Source organism: Geotrypetes seraphini, chromosome 1 (assembly GCF_902459505.1).
Source record: "Geotrypetes seraphini chromosome 1, aGeoSer1.1, whole genome shotgun sequence".
Classification (NCBI taxonomy): domain Eukaryota; kingdom Metazoa; phylum Chordata; class Amphibia; order Gymnophiona; family Dermophiidae; genus Geotrypetes; species Geotrypetes seraphini.
Window position 1 is genome coordinate 16,520,808 of NC_047084.1, and position 15,449 is coordinate 16,536,256.

Sequence of the window (15,449 nt, forward strand, 5' to 3'; positions counted from 1 at the left end):
ATTCTTATCATAGATCTGTGTAATATGTCTGAGGAGAATTAGTTGAGTGTAAAAATGCAAATCAAACCACTTCCTTGCAAAAAAATGTTATCTTCAAAAAAGTTATGAAATTGTTGAGTCTTGAGAGGTTGCACAATTTAATTGGCCACTACTGATCAATAGCAAAAAATAGACCAGGGGTCCCTCCTTGAGGGCCGAATCCAGTCGGGTTTTCAGGATTTCCCCAATGAATATGCATTGAAAGCAGTGCATCCACATAGATCTCATGCATATTCATTGGGAAAATCCTGAAAACCCGACTGGATTTGGCCCTCAAGGAGGGACTTTGGAGACCTCTGGAATAGACAGTGCATAATATATAGGAGGAAAGAATGGTTTTATCCCTTGTGTTCCGTTGTGTCTGATTTAAGGAATAAGTTTGATTGAAAAAGGAAACAGAAAAATCTAGGCTACCATCCTGATTCCTCCTTTTACTACTCATATAATTAACTCAATCATGCAAACATGAGAAAAGCCCTGCATTTCATTACTGAACAGCCTCACTCCAGTGAAAGGAGGACTCTGTTTTCAGAGAAAAGTAGATGTAGCCAGCTGAATAAGAAAACATGTTTTCTTTAATGCATTTTTAATGATGAAAGAGAGTTCCCTGAATATCTTTGATTATAAGACTAAACAGCATACAACAAGAGGAGGAGGGCTGTTAAGAGAGAAGGGAGGAGAAAGGGAGGGAAGGCTAGAAGCACATCCCTCAGACACGGCCAGCTCTGTTTGTGCAGGGAGCTCTCCCAGAGCAGCAGCAGTCAGCAGATCTGCACCTCTGCCTGGCTTATTGTTCCAGTGCAGCATCGGAGGCAGCAGCTGTCAGGCACTGCGTGAGTCTATCACAGGCTCGCTGGTACCCTCTCAGCACATACGCATGCTCAAACTTCCCCCATAGCACGCAGTGGCGCTACCTCGTTCAAGCTACATTTGTGGCACTCCTGGAGATTATTCCAAAGCAAGATTCAAACTGAGGACCTATTCAGCAAAGAAAACCACCCAAAAAGCATTTTTTTTTTAAAGCAGAGGAGCAAAAAACACACAGAAGAATTGTTTGATATATATATATATATTTTGTGTGTGTGTGTGGTGATTTTTTTTTCTTGAAGTGATTTTAAGGATTGTGCTGGTGATCTTCCGTAGTCGGTGACGGGATGAGCTTTACAGTGCCCGCCTGCCTTTTACTCTTTCTGAGCATCAGCGTCCCACTGTTTGCTGAAGGTGAGTGAGTGGTCAAGGCGCCGCAGGAAGGATTCTGTGTCCCCAAAGAACTTAAAGTGCTTTGCAGTGTCCCTGTCGGGAAGTGAGCTGTAGTGTAGAGTGCTGCTGTAGGAGAAAAGCCCAGTGGTGGCAGAGAGATGATGGGAACAGATGGGAAGCTAGGAGGACTAAGATATACAGTGTTACATAGACAGTGTTTTGAAAGTGGATTAGGTGCAAATTGCAAACATGTTCTGCTTAGTGGATGTGCCTAATTAGTGAAATCAAACAGAGCAGGAGTTTAAATATAATCCTAGAGTGACAGAGGGGCATCACTTATGCATGGAGCGAGTCCTCCAGTCTTAGTTCAAACATTAATTCAAGGTATATTCAGCTTACTTTAGACCCCACAGCTAACACAGCTTCCAATCTAGCGGAAAGTAGGAGTGAATGAGTCAGTTTATCTTTCTTTCTTTATTGTTTTTTTTTTTTTTTTGACAGACCTGTTTTAAATTTATATGTTTGGTCCTACACCTTAGTTTATAATAAGCTGATTTTATGATTTAATGGTGATTAATGTTGGCATAATTAAAGTTTTCAGTAGGCAATCCAGACTGTGTCTTGTCATAAATTGGTAATGGCGAGAAATGCTGAATGATATGAGCTTTCTCCCCTCAGTGGCTGTTAGATTGAAGTGCGATTTTTTTTTTTGCTGCAATTTAAAGGCTAATAGAGCCTCTGAGGTATTCTGCTGTGTGAACTGCATTGCATTGAACTGGTTTTAGGAATTACAGGAACAGATCAGTGAAGCTGTGAAGATCTGAGAGAGAAAATAACTGCTTGTGTTATTCATATACAAATGCATTTCCTTCATGACTTAAGCTCCTTTCAGCCATGAGCATAAATTACTGCAAACATTTCAGAACTGTAAATACAAATGTGGTTTAATTGCAGTGTGCTATTAAAAAAAAAGTACATGCTTACTTTAAAACATATATATTTCTATATGACTGATGCATCATCTTTGAGATTGAAAAGTCAAATAGTTTTCCTGAAGAATAATGTACCAAGTATATCTCAGAACTAGGCAGCATCTTTGTTTTGCTTTTCTCTGTATTGATCTCAAGGGGGCTGACTGAATTTTCCCTTCCCCTCTGGCTCTTGTCCCTTTCAGCGATGTCCCGGGACGCCCCTGTGGAATAGAAAGAACCACTGCAGAAATTAGATTGGCTATACCATAGGAGAAATGTTTTCCGGCTACTGAGCCCATCCCGGCAGAGCTTTCTTTGTGTCCAGGATGCTCTGGCAAACAGAGCGCTGAAATGCACACTTACTGAGCCTTCGGGGCTCTTATTTTCAAATAGGTTTTGCTAGAGCCCTCGGTGTGTGAAACACCTTTTTGAAAATAGTGCCCACATTCATTCATTGATGCGATCCACTAGCTGATATGTGAAACTAACTTAGAAAATGAGTCTGTGATAGGTCATCAATTCTAATTTATTGCCTTAGTTCATCCTAGGTAGTGATTTTCGCAGCTCTTAATGTGGTTATTGTCTACTTTTGCATTTTGCAGTTCTTAGTATCTCTAATATAAGCTGGCAGAGCCAGGGAAAAGTAAAGCACTGGAACAGTACCAGCAAAGCTCAAAACTAAGCCCCAGAAGGATCTTCCTGGAAAGTCAATACCAGAGATGGAAATCCTGCTTTGCAGGTTTATGCATTTATTTATTAGGATTTATTTACTGGCTTTTTGAAGAAATTCACACAAGAATAAGTCAAACATAAGTCATAGACAATTATAGCAGTAAAAATATTCAAATTACAGTTCACAGTATAGCATAGCATGCTACATTACAATGTCGTAATTGGAAAGTATACTTAAAGGGTGTATTGTAATTGGATGCTTTTATTGCAGGGAAATATCCTTGAGAAAGCTATGGCGAAACATAGTTCTATGTCGGCATGAGACTCCACTATCTGTTTTCTTCATTTATGAGTACTTGAAATGTATATATAAAATTTGCTTTAAAAAGTGAGACGTGCATATATAGGATTAAGTGAAAGTCATACAGAGACCGATAACGAAAGGGGTGTGATAAATCTGTATGTTGAAAGTTTATTCATACAGTTACACCGCTGAACTGTTTAATTCAGAATTAGATATTGCGAACATTACAATGTCAACACAATATATAATAAAACATTTTAATAAACAGCAAAGATAAGAAAAAGTAGCAGAAGGTGCACATGAAGTCAGAATGTCGATTGTGAAAATTATCTTAGCTAGGGTAGGAATGGTTTTGAGTGTTCTCTTCTTGGGGGCAGAGGCCAATGGGCAAAGCCCAGTCCCCTCCTCCCATTGCCAAAAAGCAGCTAACTGGCTAGCAAACTTCTCCCTTACTGCTGGCTTCAATTTCCCCTTTTCTGTTTTCCTCACATTTCCTTTTCTTTCTTCTACTACTGCCTATACAGACAAATGTTAAATGTATATTTGACTCTTATTTACCCTGACCCCAGTTGCTTCTGCTGACTTTCTGTCATATGAGGAACATTTGGATTTCTGCTTCTTCTTAATGAAAAGTTAATTGCCATTTCTTTTCCATCTATTTGGGGACATTTCTGGGCTCAATGGGCTCAGTTTTCAATCCCCTTTTCCATTGGGGAAAGGAGAAAGGAAAGTGTCTTTCCCTCTCCCCCACTATCAGGTTAAGATAGATAGGTTCTCAGCTGCTTTCCTGCTGTTGATTCTCTCCAGTTCCTCACTCCCTGCTTATCTGTTTTACAAAATATTTTTAAAAATATCTCAGGCCCTTCCCAAATTTTCATTTTCCTGCTTTTATCCCCTCTATGAGGTTTTATATTAATTTTGCATTTATTTTTTAGTGGATTCTGTTAGGGAAGAATTTTCTTCTCTATCTGTGTATTTGTGTCTGTAGTTGTGTACAGCCCTCTCTCTATCTCCACACTTGAAATGTAACTTGGCTGACTAGTAAACTCAAGCTGATTTTCCGTTTTGTCCCTCTGTTCCCATGAAGCATTTGTGCATTGTTTCTCCATTCCTCTGAAAGAGCTGCCTGACTGAAGTTACAAGCCAGAACTAGCCTCTCTCTTCTCCATTCTTATAGCTCATCGGCAGAAGTGCTCTCTGACTGCTTGATAAAGCCAGAATAAAACTTAAAACTTGATAGTGAATTATGATCCACAATAATAATAACTAGCTCTACAAATATAAGAGAAAAAACAAATAAGTGAAGCTGGCCTCTTGTAATGGAAGATCCATTGATGAATCATAATAAATCTGTTGAAGGACCTGACATGGACCATGCTTTGGGTAACAGCCTGCATCAGGGGTCATTTATGAATTGCTCACTCATTATATCACTGCTTGCCCTGTATCAGTAGCATGGAATATTGCTACTCCTTGGTTTTTGGCCAGGTACTAGTGACCACCATGAGAATGGGCTACTGGGCTAGATGGACCATTGGTCTGACCCAGTAAGGCTATTCTTATGTTCTTATTCTTAAATCCCTGCTACTACTACTATTTATTATTTCTAAAGTGCTGAAAGGCGTATGCAGCGCTGTACATTTTAACATACAATAGACTGTCCCTGCTCGGAAGAGCTTACAATCTAATTTAGACAGGATACTTTGGGGTTGGGGAGATTATGGTAGAGGAAATGATACAGTAGGTATAGGTATCTGACAGCCGTGAGTGGGAGTTAAGAGTTGAAAACAGATTCAAAAAAGTGGGCTTTTAGCTTGGATTTGAATGCTGCTAGGAAAGGAGCACAACATATTGATTCAGGCAGCCTGTTCCAGGCATACGGTGCCGCAAGAAAGAAGGGAAGAGTCTGGAGTTGGCAGTGGAAGAGAAGGGTACAGACAAGAGGGGCTTGCCCAACGAACCGAGATCACAGGTTGGAGCATAAGGGGAGATAAACGAAGAGAGATATGGGGGGGGGGGGGGTTTCAGAGCGAACATACTTGTGAGTCAGCAAGAGGAGTTTAAACTGTATTCAGAAATGGACGGGGAGCCAATGAAGTGACTTGAGGAGAAGGGTAATGTGAGAATAGTGGCTCTCACAGAATATGAGTCATGCAACAGCATTTTGAATGGATTGAAGAGGTGAGAGGTGGGCACGCGAAAGGCCCGAGAGAAGTACATTGCAGTAGTCCAAGCGCAAGGTGACAAGAGCATGGACAAGGGTTTTGGTTGTGTGTTCAGAGAGAAGAGGACGGATTTTGGTAATATTATAGAGGAGAAAGCGACAGGATTTGGCGGTCTGTTGGATCTGAGCAGAGAAGGAGAGAGAGGAGTCAAAGATCATCCCAAGATTGCGAGCCGACGAGACAGGGAGGAAGATAGCGTTATCCACTGAAATAGAGAATGGCGGGAGGGGGGAGGCGAGTTTAGGCGGAAAGATAAGGAGTTCAGTTTTAGCCATATTCAGTTTGAGATGGCGGCGAGACATCCAAGCAGCAATGTCAGACAGGCAAGCTGAAATTCGGGCCTGAACCCCTGTAGAAATATTCGACTTGGAGAGTTAGATCTGGGAGTCATCAGCATAGAGGTGATATTAAAAACCATGAGAGGAGATCAGAGTACCAAGAGAGCGGGTATATATGGTGAAGAGGAGAGAGCCCAGGACAGAGCCTTGGAGTACACCGATAGACAGCGGGATGGCAGTGGAGGAGGATCCACCATAACACACGCTGAAGATATGACAAGAGAGATAGGAAGAAAACCAGGAGAGCGCAGAACCCCAGAATCCCAGTGAGGACAACATGTCGAGGAGGAGGCAGTAATCAACAGTGTCGAAGGCAGCAGACAGATTGAGAAGAATGAGGATAGAATATAGTCCATTGGATTTGGCCAGAAGCAGGTTGTTAGAGACTTTAGCAAGGTCAATTTCAGTAAAGTGAAGAGGGCGAAAGCCCGATTGAAATGGGTCAAGAATATTATGAGAGGAAAGGAAGTCCAGGCAGCAGCGGTGAACAGCGCATTCGAGTAGTTTGGCTAGGAAGGGGAGGAGGGAGATAGGACAGTAGTTGGAGGAGGACGTAGGGTCAAGTGAGGGCTTTTTAAGTAAAGGCATAACTACAGCATGTGGAGAGCGAAAGGTTTAGGATGTGACAGATGGTAGGGATCACAGTGGGAGGATGGATTCGAGTAAACAGGTAGGAATTGGATCAGAGGAACAGGTGGTGGGTTTGGAGGAGGAGAGAAGGCGAGTAGTTTCCTCTTCCATAATATCAGAAAAGGAAGAAAGGGTTGTAAGGGTTGCCGAAGGGAGTTAGGCAGAGTGGACAGTCGGAGGGGACGGCGGGGGAGGCGACATAGATGAGAATTCAAGGTGGATCTTGTGAATCTTGTGGCGGAAGAACTCTGCCATCGTCTGGGGAGATAGCGAAAAGGGGATAGGAATTGGGGGCACTTTGAGTAGAGAGTCAAGTGTGGCAAAAAGACGGTGAGGGTTGGCACTAAGAGAGTTGGTTAAACGGTTGTAGTAGTCCTGTTTGGCAAGTGAGAGGGTAGATTGGAAGGATGTCAGCATGAATTTTAAATGAACTAAGTCAGCTAGCATGTGGGATTTAAGCCAAAGATGTTTAGCAGCTCGAGCACAGGCGCGCAGGTAACAGATTTTGGGGGTCAACCAGGGCTGGGGTTTGGCACGTCGTACAGGACAGGAAATGGAAGGGGCAAGAGTATCAACAGAAGATGAGAGAATGAAGTTATAAGAGAGGACAACTTTGTCGGTAGACTTCTTTGACATAGTAGTAGTAGTAGAAAGGAGACGAGACAATGATAGAGAGTGTGTCAGGGTCAATAGGCTGAATTTTCCTAAATGTATGGGTAGTGATAGGTCGGGGTTGGGCAGGGGGGTGATGAGTCATGAAGGTTAATAGCTGATGGTCAGAAATGGTAAGATCTGAGGTGCAGAATTTGGTGATAGAGTAGTTGGAGGAGAGGACGAGGTTAAGGCAGTGGCCTTTCTGGTGAGTAGGGGCGATAGAGCACAGCTGCAGGTCATATGAGGACATTAGAGCAAGAAATCTGGACATATAGGAGTCAGAAGGGTCATCAGCATAGACTCTGAAGTCACTGAGGATAAGGGAGTGAGATGAGGGTTCAAGAAAGAAGGAAAGCCAGAAGTCGAACTCGGTGAGGAAGGAGGAGAATGATTTGTCAGGGGGTCAGTAAATAGCCACTACTCTGAGAGACAGGGGGGCAAACAGATGGATGGAGTGAACTTCAAAGGAAGGAGAACAGTGAAATTGAGGCAAAAGGGGCTGATATTTGCAAGACGGTGAGAGTAAGAGTCCAACACCACCTCCATGACAATCCGGATGATGCGTGTATGAGAAAAGGTACCCTCCATGACACAGGGCAGCAGCCGAAGCAGAGTCTTTAGGGCATATCCAGATTTCAGTTAGCATGTTGAGCTTTCTAGAGATAAAGAGGTCATGGACGAAGGTAAGTTTGTTGGATACGGAGTCCCAAAGATCAATGTATGTTCCGTGGGGCACCAAACCGGAATCATGTATATCATCAAATTAAAGTGCAAATGTGCAACTATGCCACCTTGGGAAAGATCTCAGGGAATCTGAAAACCCTGGACGAAACAAAATCTATAATGGAGTACAATGTGCTTCTTGGGAGAAATGCCTATTTTTATTTTTTCCAAAAGCATCAAGTGAAAACACCTTTTCCACCACTGCCATGTTGGAATCTCCACTACTGGGTCCCTTCCTGAACAAACCATAAGAACATAAGAATTGCCGCTGCTGGGTTAGACCAGTAGTCCATCATGCCCAGCAGTCCGGTCACACAGCGGCCCTCTGGTCAAAGACCAGTGCCCTAACTAAGACTAGCCCTACCAGCATACGCCCTTGTTCAGCAGGAACTTGTCTAACTTTGTCTTGAATCCCTGGAGGGTGTTTTCCCTATGACAGACTCCAGAAGAGCGTTCCAGTTTTCTACCACTCTCTGGGTGAAGAAGAACTTCCTTACGTTTGAACGGAATCTATCCCCTTTCAACTTTAGAGAGTGCCCTCTTGTTCTCCCTACCTTGGAGAGGATGAACAACCTGTCCTTATCTACTGAGTCTATCCCCTTCAGTACCTTGAATGTTTCGATCATTTCCCCTCTCAATCTCCTCTGTTCGAGGGAGAAGAGGCCTAGTTTCTCTAATCTTTCACTTTAGGGCAGCTCCTCCAACCCCTTAACCATCTTAGTCGTTCTTCTCTGGATCATTTCGAGTAGTACCGTGTCCTTCTTCATTTATGGTGACCAGTGATGTACGCAGTACTCCAGGTGAGGGCGCACCATGGCCTGGTACAGCGGCATGATAACCTTCTCTGATCTATTCGTGATCCCCTTCTTTATCATTCCTAGCATTCTCTTTGACCTTTTCTCCGCCGCACATTGCGCGGACGGCTTCATCGACTTGTCAATTAGAACTCCCAAGTCCCTTTCCTGGGAGGTTTCTCCAAGTACCGCCCCATTCATCCTGTATTCGTGCATGAGATTTTTGTTACCGACATACATCACTTTACACTTGGCCACATTGAACCTCATCTGTCATGTTGATGCCCATTCCTTGAGCCTGATTATGTCATGTTGCAGATATTCACAATCCCCCTACGTTTTCACTACTATGATTAACTTCGTATTGTCCGCAAATTTTATCATCTCGCTCGTCATACCTATGTCCAGATCATTTATAAAGATGTTGAAGAGCACGGGTCCAAGCACCGAGCCCTGCGGCACCCCACTGGTGATGCTCTTCCAGTCCGAGTATTGTCCCTTTACCCCCATTCTCTGTTTCCTATGCTCCAGCCAGTTTTTAATCCACGTGAGTATTTCTTCCTCGATTCCATGGGTCGCAATTTTCTGAAGTAGCCGTTCATGCAGAACCTTGTCGAACGCCTCCTGAAAGTCAAGATATACAATGTCGACCGGGACGCCCTTGTCTATCTGCCTGTTTACTCCCTCGAAGAAGTGCAGCAGGTTTGTTAAACAAGATCTGCCTTTGCTGAAACTGTGCTGGCTGGTCCTCATCAGACTGTGTCCGTCAAGGTGCTCAATGATGCAGTCCTTTATCAGCGCCTCTACCATCTTTTCCAATACCGAGGTCAGACTCACTGGTCTGTAGTTTCCCGGGTCTCCCTCAAACCTTTTTTGAAGATCTACGAAACATTTGCCACCTTCCAGTCCTCCATAATCTTTCCCGTTTTGATCGACAGATTGGCTATTAGTTGAAGCAGTTCAGCTATAGTCCCTTTTAGTTCCTTGATGACCCTCGGATGGATGCCATCCAGTCTCGGGGATTTATTGCTCTTAAGCCTGTCAATCTGCCTGCATACCTCTTCTAGACTGACCATTAACTCTGTCAGTCTTTAGTCACCCTCCTCGCCAAGCACCTAGGGAAAAGAAAGCCAGTGGCATGACTTAAATCTTACCTCAAAAAGGGGAAGAACCTAAAGCAGAGGTAAAAAGAAATATAAAACCATAGGTGTGGCAAACGCCAAATAAGCAAGCAGGGAAAATATGATCCCAAGATGGCAGCTACACACTGATGTTTGCCAGCATGGCACATTTTTCTTTGGTCAGTTAACCTTGCAAGAAGGATAAGAAGTTGGCAGATCCTGCTCAGCCAAAAACCTCTTCCTCCTTGGGACCTTTGGACTCTTTCTTTGTTCATGCTGGAGTTCAGGATTAATCGAATGATGCCCCACTTGAAACTCCTCATGGCTGGAGAGATCCCAAAGCTTCTATAAGGTTAATGTCACACTTAGGCCCTCTTTTACTAAGGTGCTCTAAATGCTAATGCGTGCATGTTAGTCTATGGACGCATTAGCGTTTAGCATGCGTTAATTTGATTAGTGTGCGCTAAACGGTTAATGCACCTTAGTAAAAAAGGGTGTTAATCTTGATCAGAGAGTACCTCCATCACATCCTTGGGGGCAAAGAAGCAAAGATTACTGGTGCTGTTGGCCACTGAAATCCACGGATGGTAAAAGATGATTTGGTGACAAGAGTAGAAGAGAATAAGGTTCCGGCTGGTTTTGGATTGGCATTTCGTGAAACAAACATCATGATGAATGGTGGTGGTGAAAATGCTGTGACACTGGTAAATCTGCTGTCTACTGTGGATATGTGAATAGTTTTGAAGTCAGTTCTAATAGTTAACATAAAATTTGCCATACTGGAACAGACCAAAGGTCCATCAAGCCCAGCATCCCATTTCCAACAGTAGCCAATCTAGATCACAAGTACCTGACAAGATCCCAAAAAGATGGGATACGGGCTATTTTTGTTCTTGCCTGGTCTTGTATCTTCTTGCTGTATTGAGTTTCTTGGTGATGATCATTGTAAGCTTCTTTAGTTTGCTATTGTGTGCTTGCTTGTATTATGCAAGCTGTCTGTTTCTCTTGTTGACTCGTTAATAAAAACAATTACAAAAAAACTAAACAGATTTTATGCTGCTTATCCTAAGATACTGTATAAGCAATGGATTTTCTTAAGTCCATCTTAACAATGGCTTATGCACTTTTTGTTTAGGAAATTATCCAACCCCTTTTAAATCTTCTAGCTAACTGTTTTTACCACATTTTGTGGCAATGAATTCCAGAGTTTAATTACACATTGAATGAAGAAATATTTTCTCCATTTTGTTTTAAATTTACGACTTAATAGCTTCATTGCATGCCCTAGTCCTGCCTTTTGATATATATAATTATGTTACACGCCTGTTTGTTTACTCCTACATCATGCTCTTGATGTAAAATCGCTGCATTCCTGCAGCCTCTCTTCTTGTAAACCGTTTTTAACGGAATATATAAATAAAGCTATTATCAGTCCTAGTATTTTTGGAAAGAGTAAACAAGCGATTTACGTCTCATTCAGTATTTTATAGACCTCTATAATATTTCCACTGTTCCGTCTTATCTCCAAGCTGAAGAGCCCTAGTCTCTTTATTCTTTTTTCACAGGGAAGCCATCCCGTCCCTTTTATAATTTTTGTTGCTCTTCTTTGTACCTTTTCTAATTCTGCTATATATTATTTTAGATGTGGTGACCAGAATTACATACAGTATTCAAGGTGCAGTCGTACCATGCAGCAACACAAAGGCAAAACGTCTGACTAGTACACCCCTCTGCCACCTTGAAACTGCCCCACAAAGCCATGGGCTTGTCTGGGATTTGAACCCAGGACCCAAAGCAAGAATCATACCCCTAATTATGCCAGAAGGTTTGCTGGCTGACTACACCATCAGTTTTTGCTTTAGAGGCTGGCATGGTGCTACATGATAAAGTGGAAAAATATTTGCAGGATATGTTACAAGTTGTTGCTTGACTAGAATCAGTAGAGAAGGACTGTGACTTAGTTACACAAGTTCAGTTTGTAATGATTAAAGAGACTGGCAATTTACAAACTAAGGGGGTTCTTTTATTAAGGCGTGCTAAAGATTAGCGCACGCTAAATGCTAAGGCATCCAATATATTCTATGGGCGCTGTAGCATTTAACGCACGCTAAATTGGTTAGCACGCCTTTGTTAAACTTTCCTCAGCTATTACTATTTCTCCGAGAGATATGCTTTGGAAATACATGATGGATATTTTGGGAATTGTGGAATAAATATTGCCACCTAGTGCAATAATGTATAATTTGCCCATGAGAAGGTTTTTTTCTTCAGTTTATTCTGGTTTGGACACTGATTATCTTCTGGATACTAGAGATGTATCTAATCTACTGGACACCTCGGATTTGGATTTGGTATCTCCAGCAACTTTAGTGGCAACTTTTGTATCAATTGTTAATAGAGATATATTTTAGTAACCACCAAATGTTTTTCCACATGAAGATGTGAGTTTTTCCAGTTGTTTCAAGAGAAACTATGGAAAAAAGCAGTAATTCTTGCTGTTATAGCTGGCCTGGAGTATTACATTCGGGCCCTTATTTATTTTTTTTGCAGTTTCTTCAAATTATGACAGTTAGACTATGGCAATATGTGAACTTTTTAAGATGTTAAGAGCTACCTGAATAGGATAATTTTATTGATTTTGTCCATTATGATTGCTTTGTTTGTTTTACTATTATGCATATTTTACTGGGAGCCGCTTAGGTCTTTAAGCAGATTATAAATAAAATAAATGAATGTAAATTTGTGGTGAAATACTGTATCACTCTCAGAAGTACATCTTTTTTGTTTCATTTTAGGGGTTTTTTTTTGGGGGGGAGGGGGGATTAATAACTATTAAGAGGTTATCTGTTGGCCCTGAATCAGTCCCTAGAGGTATTACTTCTTCATGTTTTCCACATATATGCAGTCTAACAACCTCCTTTACAAAGCTGCGCTAGCTTTTTTAACACTGGCCGTGGCAGTAACAGCTCCGACACTCAATGGAATTCTATGAGCATCAGAGCTGTTACTGCTGTGGCCGGCACTAAAAACATTAGCACAGCTTTGTAAAGGAAGGTTAAGTTTTTTTGGCAAGTGAATTAGGATAATTGCCTTTGTTTTTTCTCCTTTATATTTCTTGATATCTTCTTTCTTGTGTTCCTCAGTGAGCTCTTTTCATTTTCATAGTATCCTTTTTTTTTTTCCTTTTGTTGTATCAAGTTAATTATTGTGCCTTGGAGCTCGCTTTCTGTACAAGTGAATTACTTGGATTAAATTATGAACTACTGTAAATAAATTTAAAAAAACAAAACAAAAAAACAGGCAAGCAGCACACCAACTCACTCCAGCCTAAGAGGCAAAGACCCAGCTGCTCCAAAACTTCGTATGCAGTGGTAACAGCTATTGGCCACAGGCTGATATACAGTATGACAGATCAGGTTAACTTAATTAGGGCAGGCAGGAACCTGTGAATATAAATGTGTTTTGTTTTCCCAATGCTTCTTGAAGAAATCATTCATAGAAACATGATGGCAGATAAAGGCCAAATAGCCCATCAAGTCTGCCCTTCTACACCATCCATTATCTCTTCTTCTCCCTCAGAGACCCCACATGCCTGTCCCACGCTATCTTAAATTCAGAAACAGTCTTCATCTCCACCACCACCACTGGCCCTCTCCTTCTAGAGTTTTCCTTCATTTGAAAAAAAAGACTCATCTCCTGTATGTTAACACCATGGAGATATTTAGATTTTAGCAAAGCCTTTGACAGTGTTCTACACAGACATCTAATAAATAAACTGAGTGCCCTTAGGATGGGCCCCAAAATGACAGGCTGGATCAGGAACTGGTTGAGTGGAAGACGACAGTGGGTAGTGGTCAACTGAGATTGCTTTGAGGAAAGGGATGTTACCAGTGGTGTGCCTTAAGGTTCTGTTCTTTTTAACATTTTTATAAGTGATATTGCTGAAGGGGTGTCTGGTAAGATTTGCCTTATTGCAGATGATACCAAAATCTGCAATAGAATAGATACCCCAGAAGAAAGACCTAATGAAGCTTGAAGAATGGTCTGAAAATTTAATGCTGAAATGTAATGCTAAGAAATGCAAGGTCATACGTTTGGGCTGCAAAAATCCAAAAGAACGGTACAGTTTAGGGGGTGAAGAACTTATGTGCATGAGAGAAGAGCGGGACTTGGGTGTGATCTTATGGTGGCCAAACAGGCTGAAAAGGTGATAGCGAAAGCTAGAAAGATGATAAGGTGCATAGGAAGAGGTATGGCCAGTAGGAAAAAGGAGATATTGATGCCCCTGTATAAAACTCTGGTGAGACCTCATTTAGAATTTTGTGTACAATTCTGGAGGCCGCATCTTCAAAAAGATATAAAAAGGATGGAGTCAGTCCAGAGGAAGGCTACTAAAATGGTGCATGGTCTTCATCATAAGGTGTATGTGGACTGTACTGTATACTTTGGAGGAAAGGCGGGAGAAGGGAGATATGATAAACACATTTAAATATCTTCTTGGTGTAAATGTGCATGATTCGAGTCTCTTTCATATGAAAGGAAGCTCTGGAATGAGAAGGCATAGAATGAAATTAAAAGGTGATAGGCTCAGAAGTAATCTAAGGAAATACTTTTTTACAGAAAGGGTGGTAGATGCAAGGAACAGTCTCCTGGAAGAGGTGATAGAGACAGACACTGTTTCTGAATTCAAGAAAACCTGGTATAGGCACATGGGATCTCTTAGAGAGAGGAAGAGATAATTATTACTGCAGTTGGGCAGACTGGATGGGTCATTTGGCCTTTATCTGCCATCATGTTTCTATATCCCCTCTCTCCCATCTTTCTCTAAGTCTGTCCCCATACAATTTAAGACAAAGGCCACTAACCAATTTGTAGCAGCCCTCTGGACCACCTCCATCCTATTTATATCTTTCTGAAGGTATGGTCTCCAAAACTGCACAAAGTATTCCAAAGGGGCCTCACCAGAGACTTATACAACAACATTATCACCTCCTTTTCCTACTGGTCATGATTATTGTACAATGATGGAACAACTGATGGGCACCTGCAGAATGGTAGCTGCAGGCAAGAAGTATGCCAAAACTCTCCTCTTCTTGGCATCGCTAGCTGCAACACACAAGGTACTCATTTGCACCAAATGCAGCACTTGAGCTACACCTCAGAGCTCTAGAAGGACCTACTTCTCCCATCTCAATAATATTAATGGGGCATAAAGACCATTCTTTGAAACAGCAGATAACCTTTTAGAATGCTTCCAGGAATGGAGGACATGGTAGAATAGTTTAATATTCCCCATGAAGGACATGCATACAGAATGTTTTTTTTTTCTCCATAAGAGGAATCAAAATGTTTCCTGAGCAGAGAAGCAGGGCCGAACAAGAAATAGTAGTTTCCTCTATCTTTAGGCTGAAAAACTCAGGCTAGCTAGAAAATGCATGTCTATGGGGACAGTCTCAAAGGTAGCAACAGCTGGGAAAAATGTTCCTGGGTCACTTTCCAAATAAGAAGGTTCCAATCGCTTCCATCTCCAAGACCTCCACTGTTGTTTTCCAGATAGGGGCAATTTTAATACCTCCAAAAGGAATCCAAGTACAGCAACTTGGAGAGAAAAGTAAGTGCTCTGATCTGTACTCTCGCCCAAATCTTTATACACCACAAACCTCTATGTGATATTAGATAACTAAGCAAGATGTCCTATTAATGAAAGTTATTCCCATATGAATTTAGGGTTAATCTTCCATGGCGAAACACCAGACTAAATGTTGAATTTAATTAAAA

The 15,449-nt window shown here is 41.8% G+C and overlaps 1 protein-coding gene across 1 annotated transcript in view; it reads left to right on the forward strand.

Moving 5' to 3' along the window:
* The first annotated feature begins 786 nt into the window (after nucleotides 1-786).
* EDIL3 (EGF like repeats and discoidin domains 3) overlaps nucleotides 787-15,449 on the forward strand; it is a 456,004-nt gene continuing 441,341 nt past the window's right edge. The window contains exon 1 of the mRNA XM_033922900.1: nucleotides 787-1,260. Within this exon, the coding sequence (XP_033778791.1) occupies nucleotides 1,194-1,260 (67 nt within the window). The 5' untranslated portion in view covers nucleotides 787-1,193. The remainder of the gene's footprint in view (nucleotides 1,261-15,449) is intronic.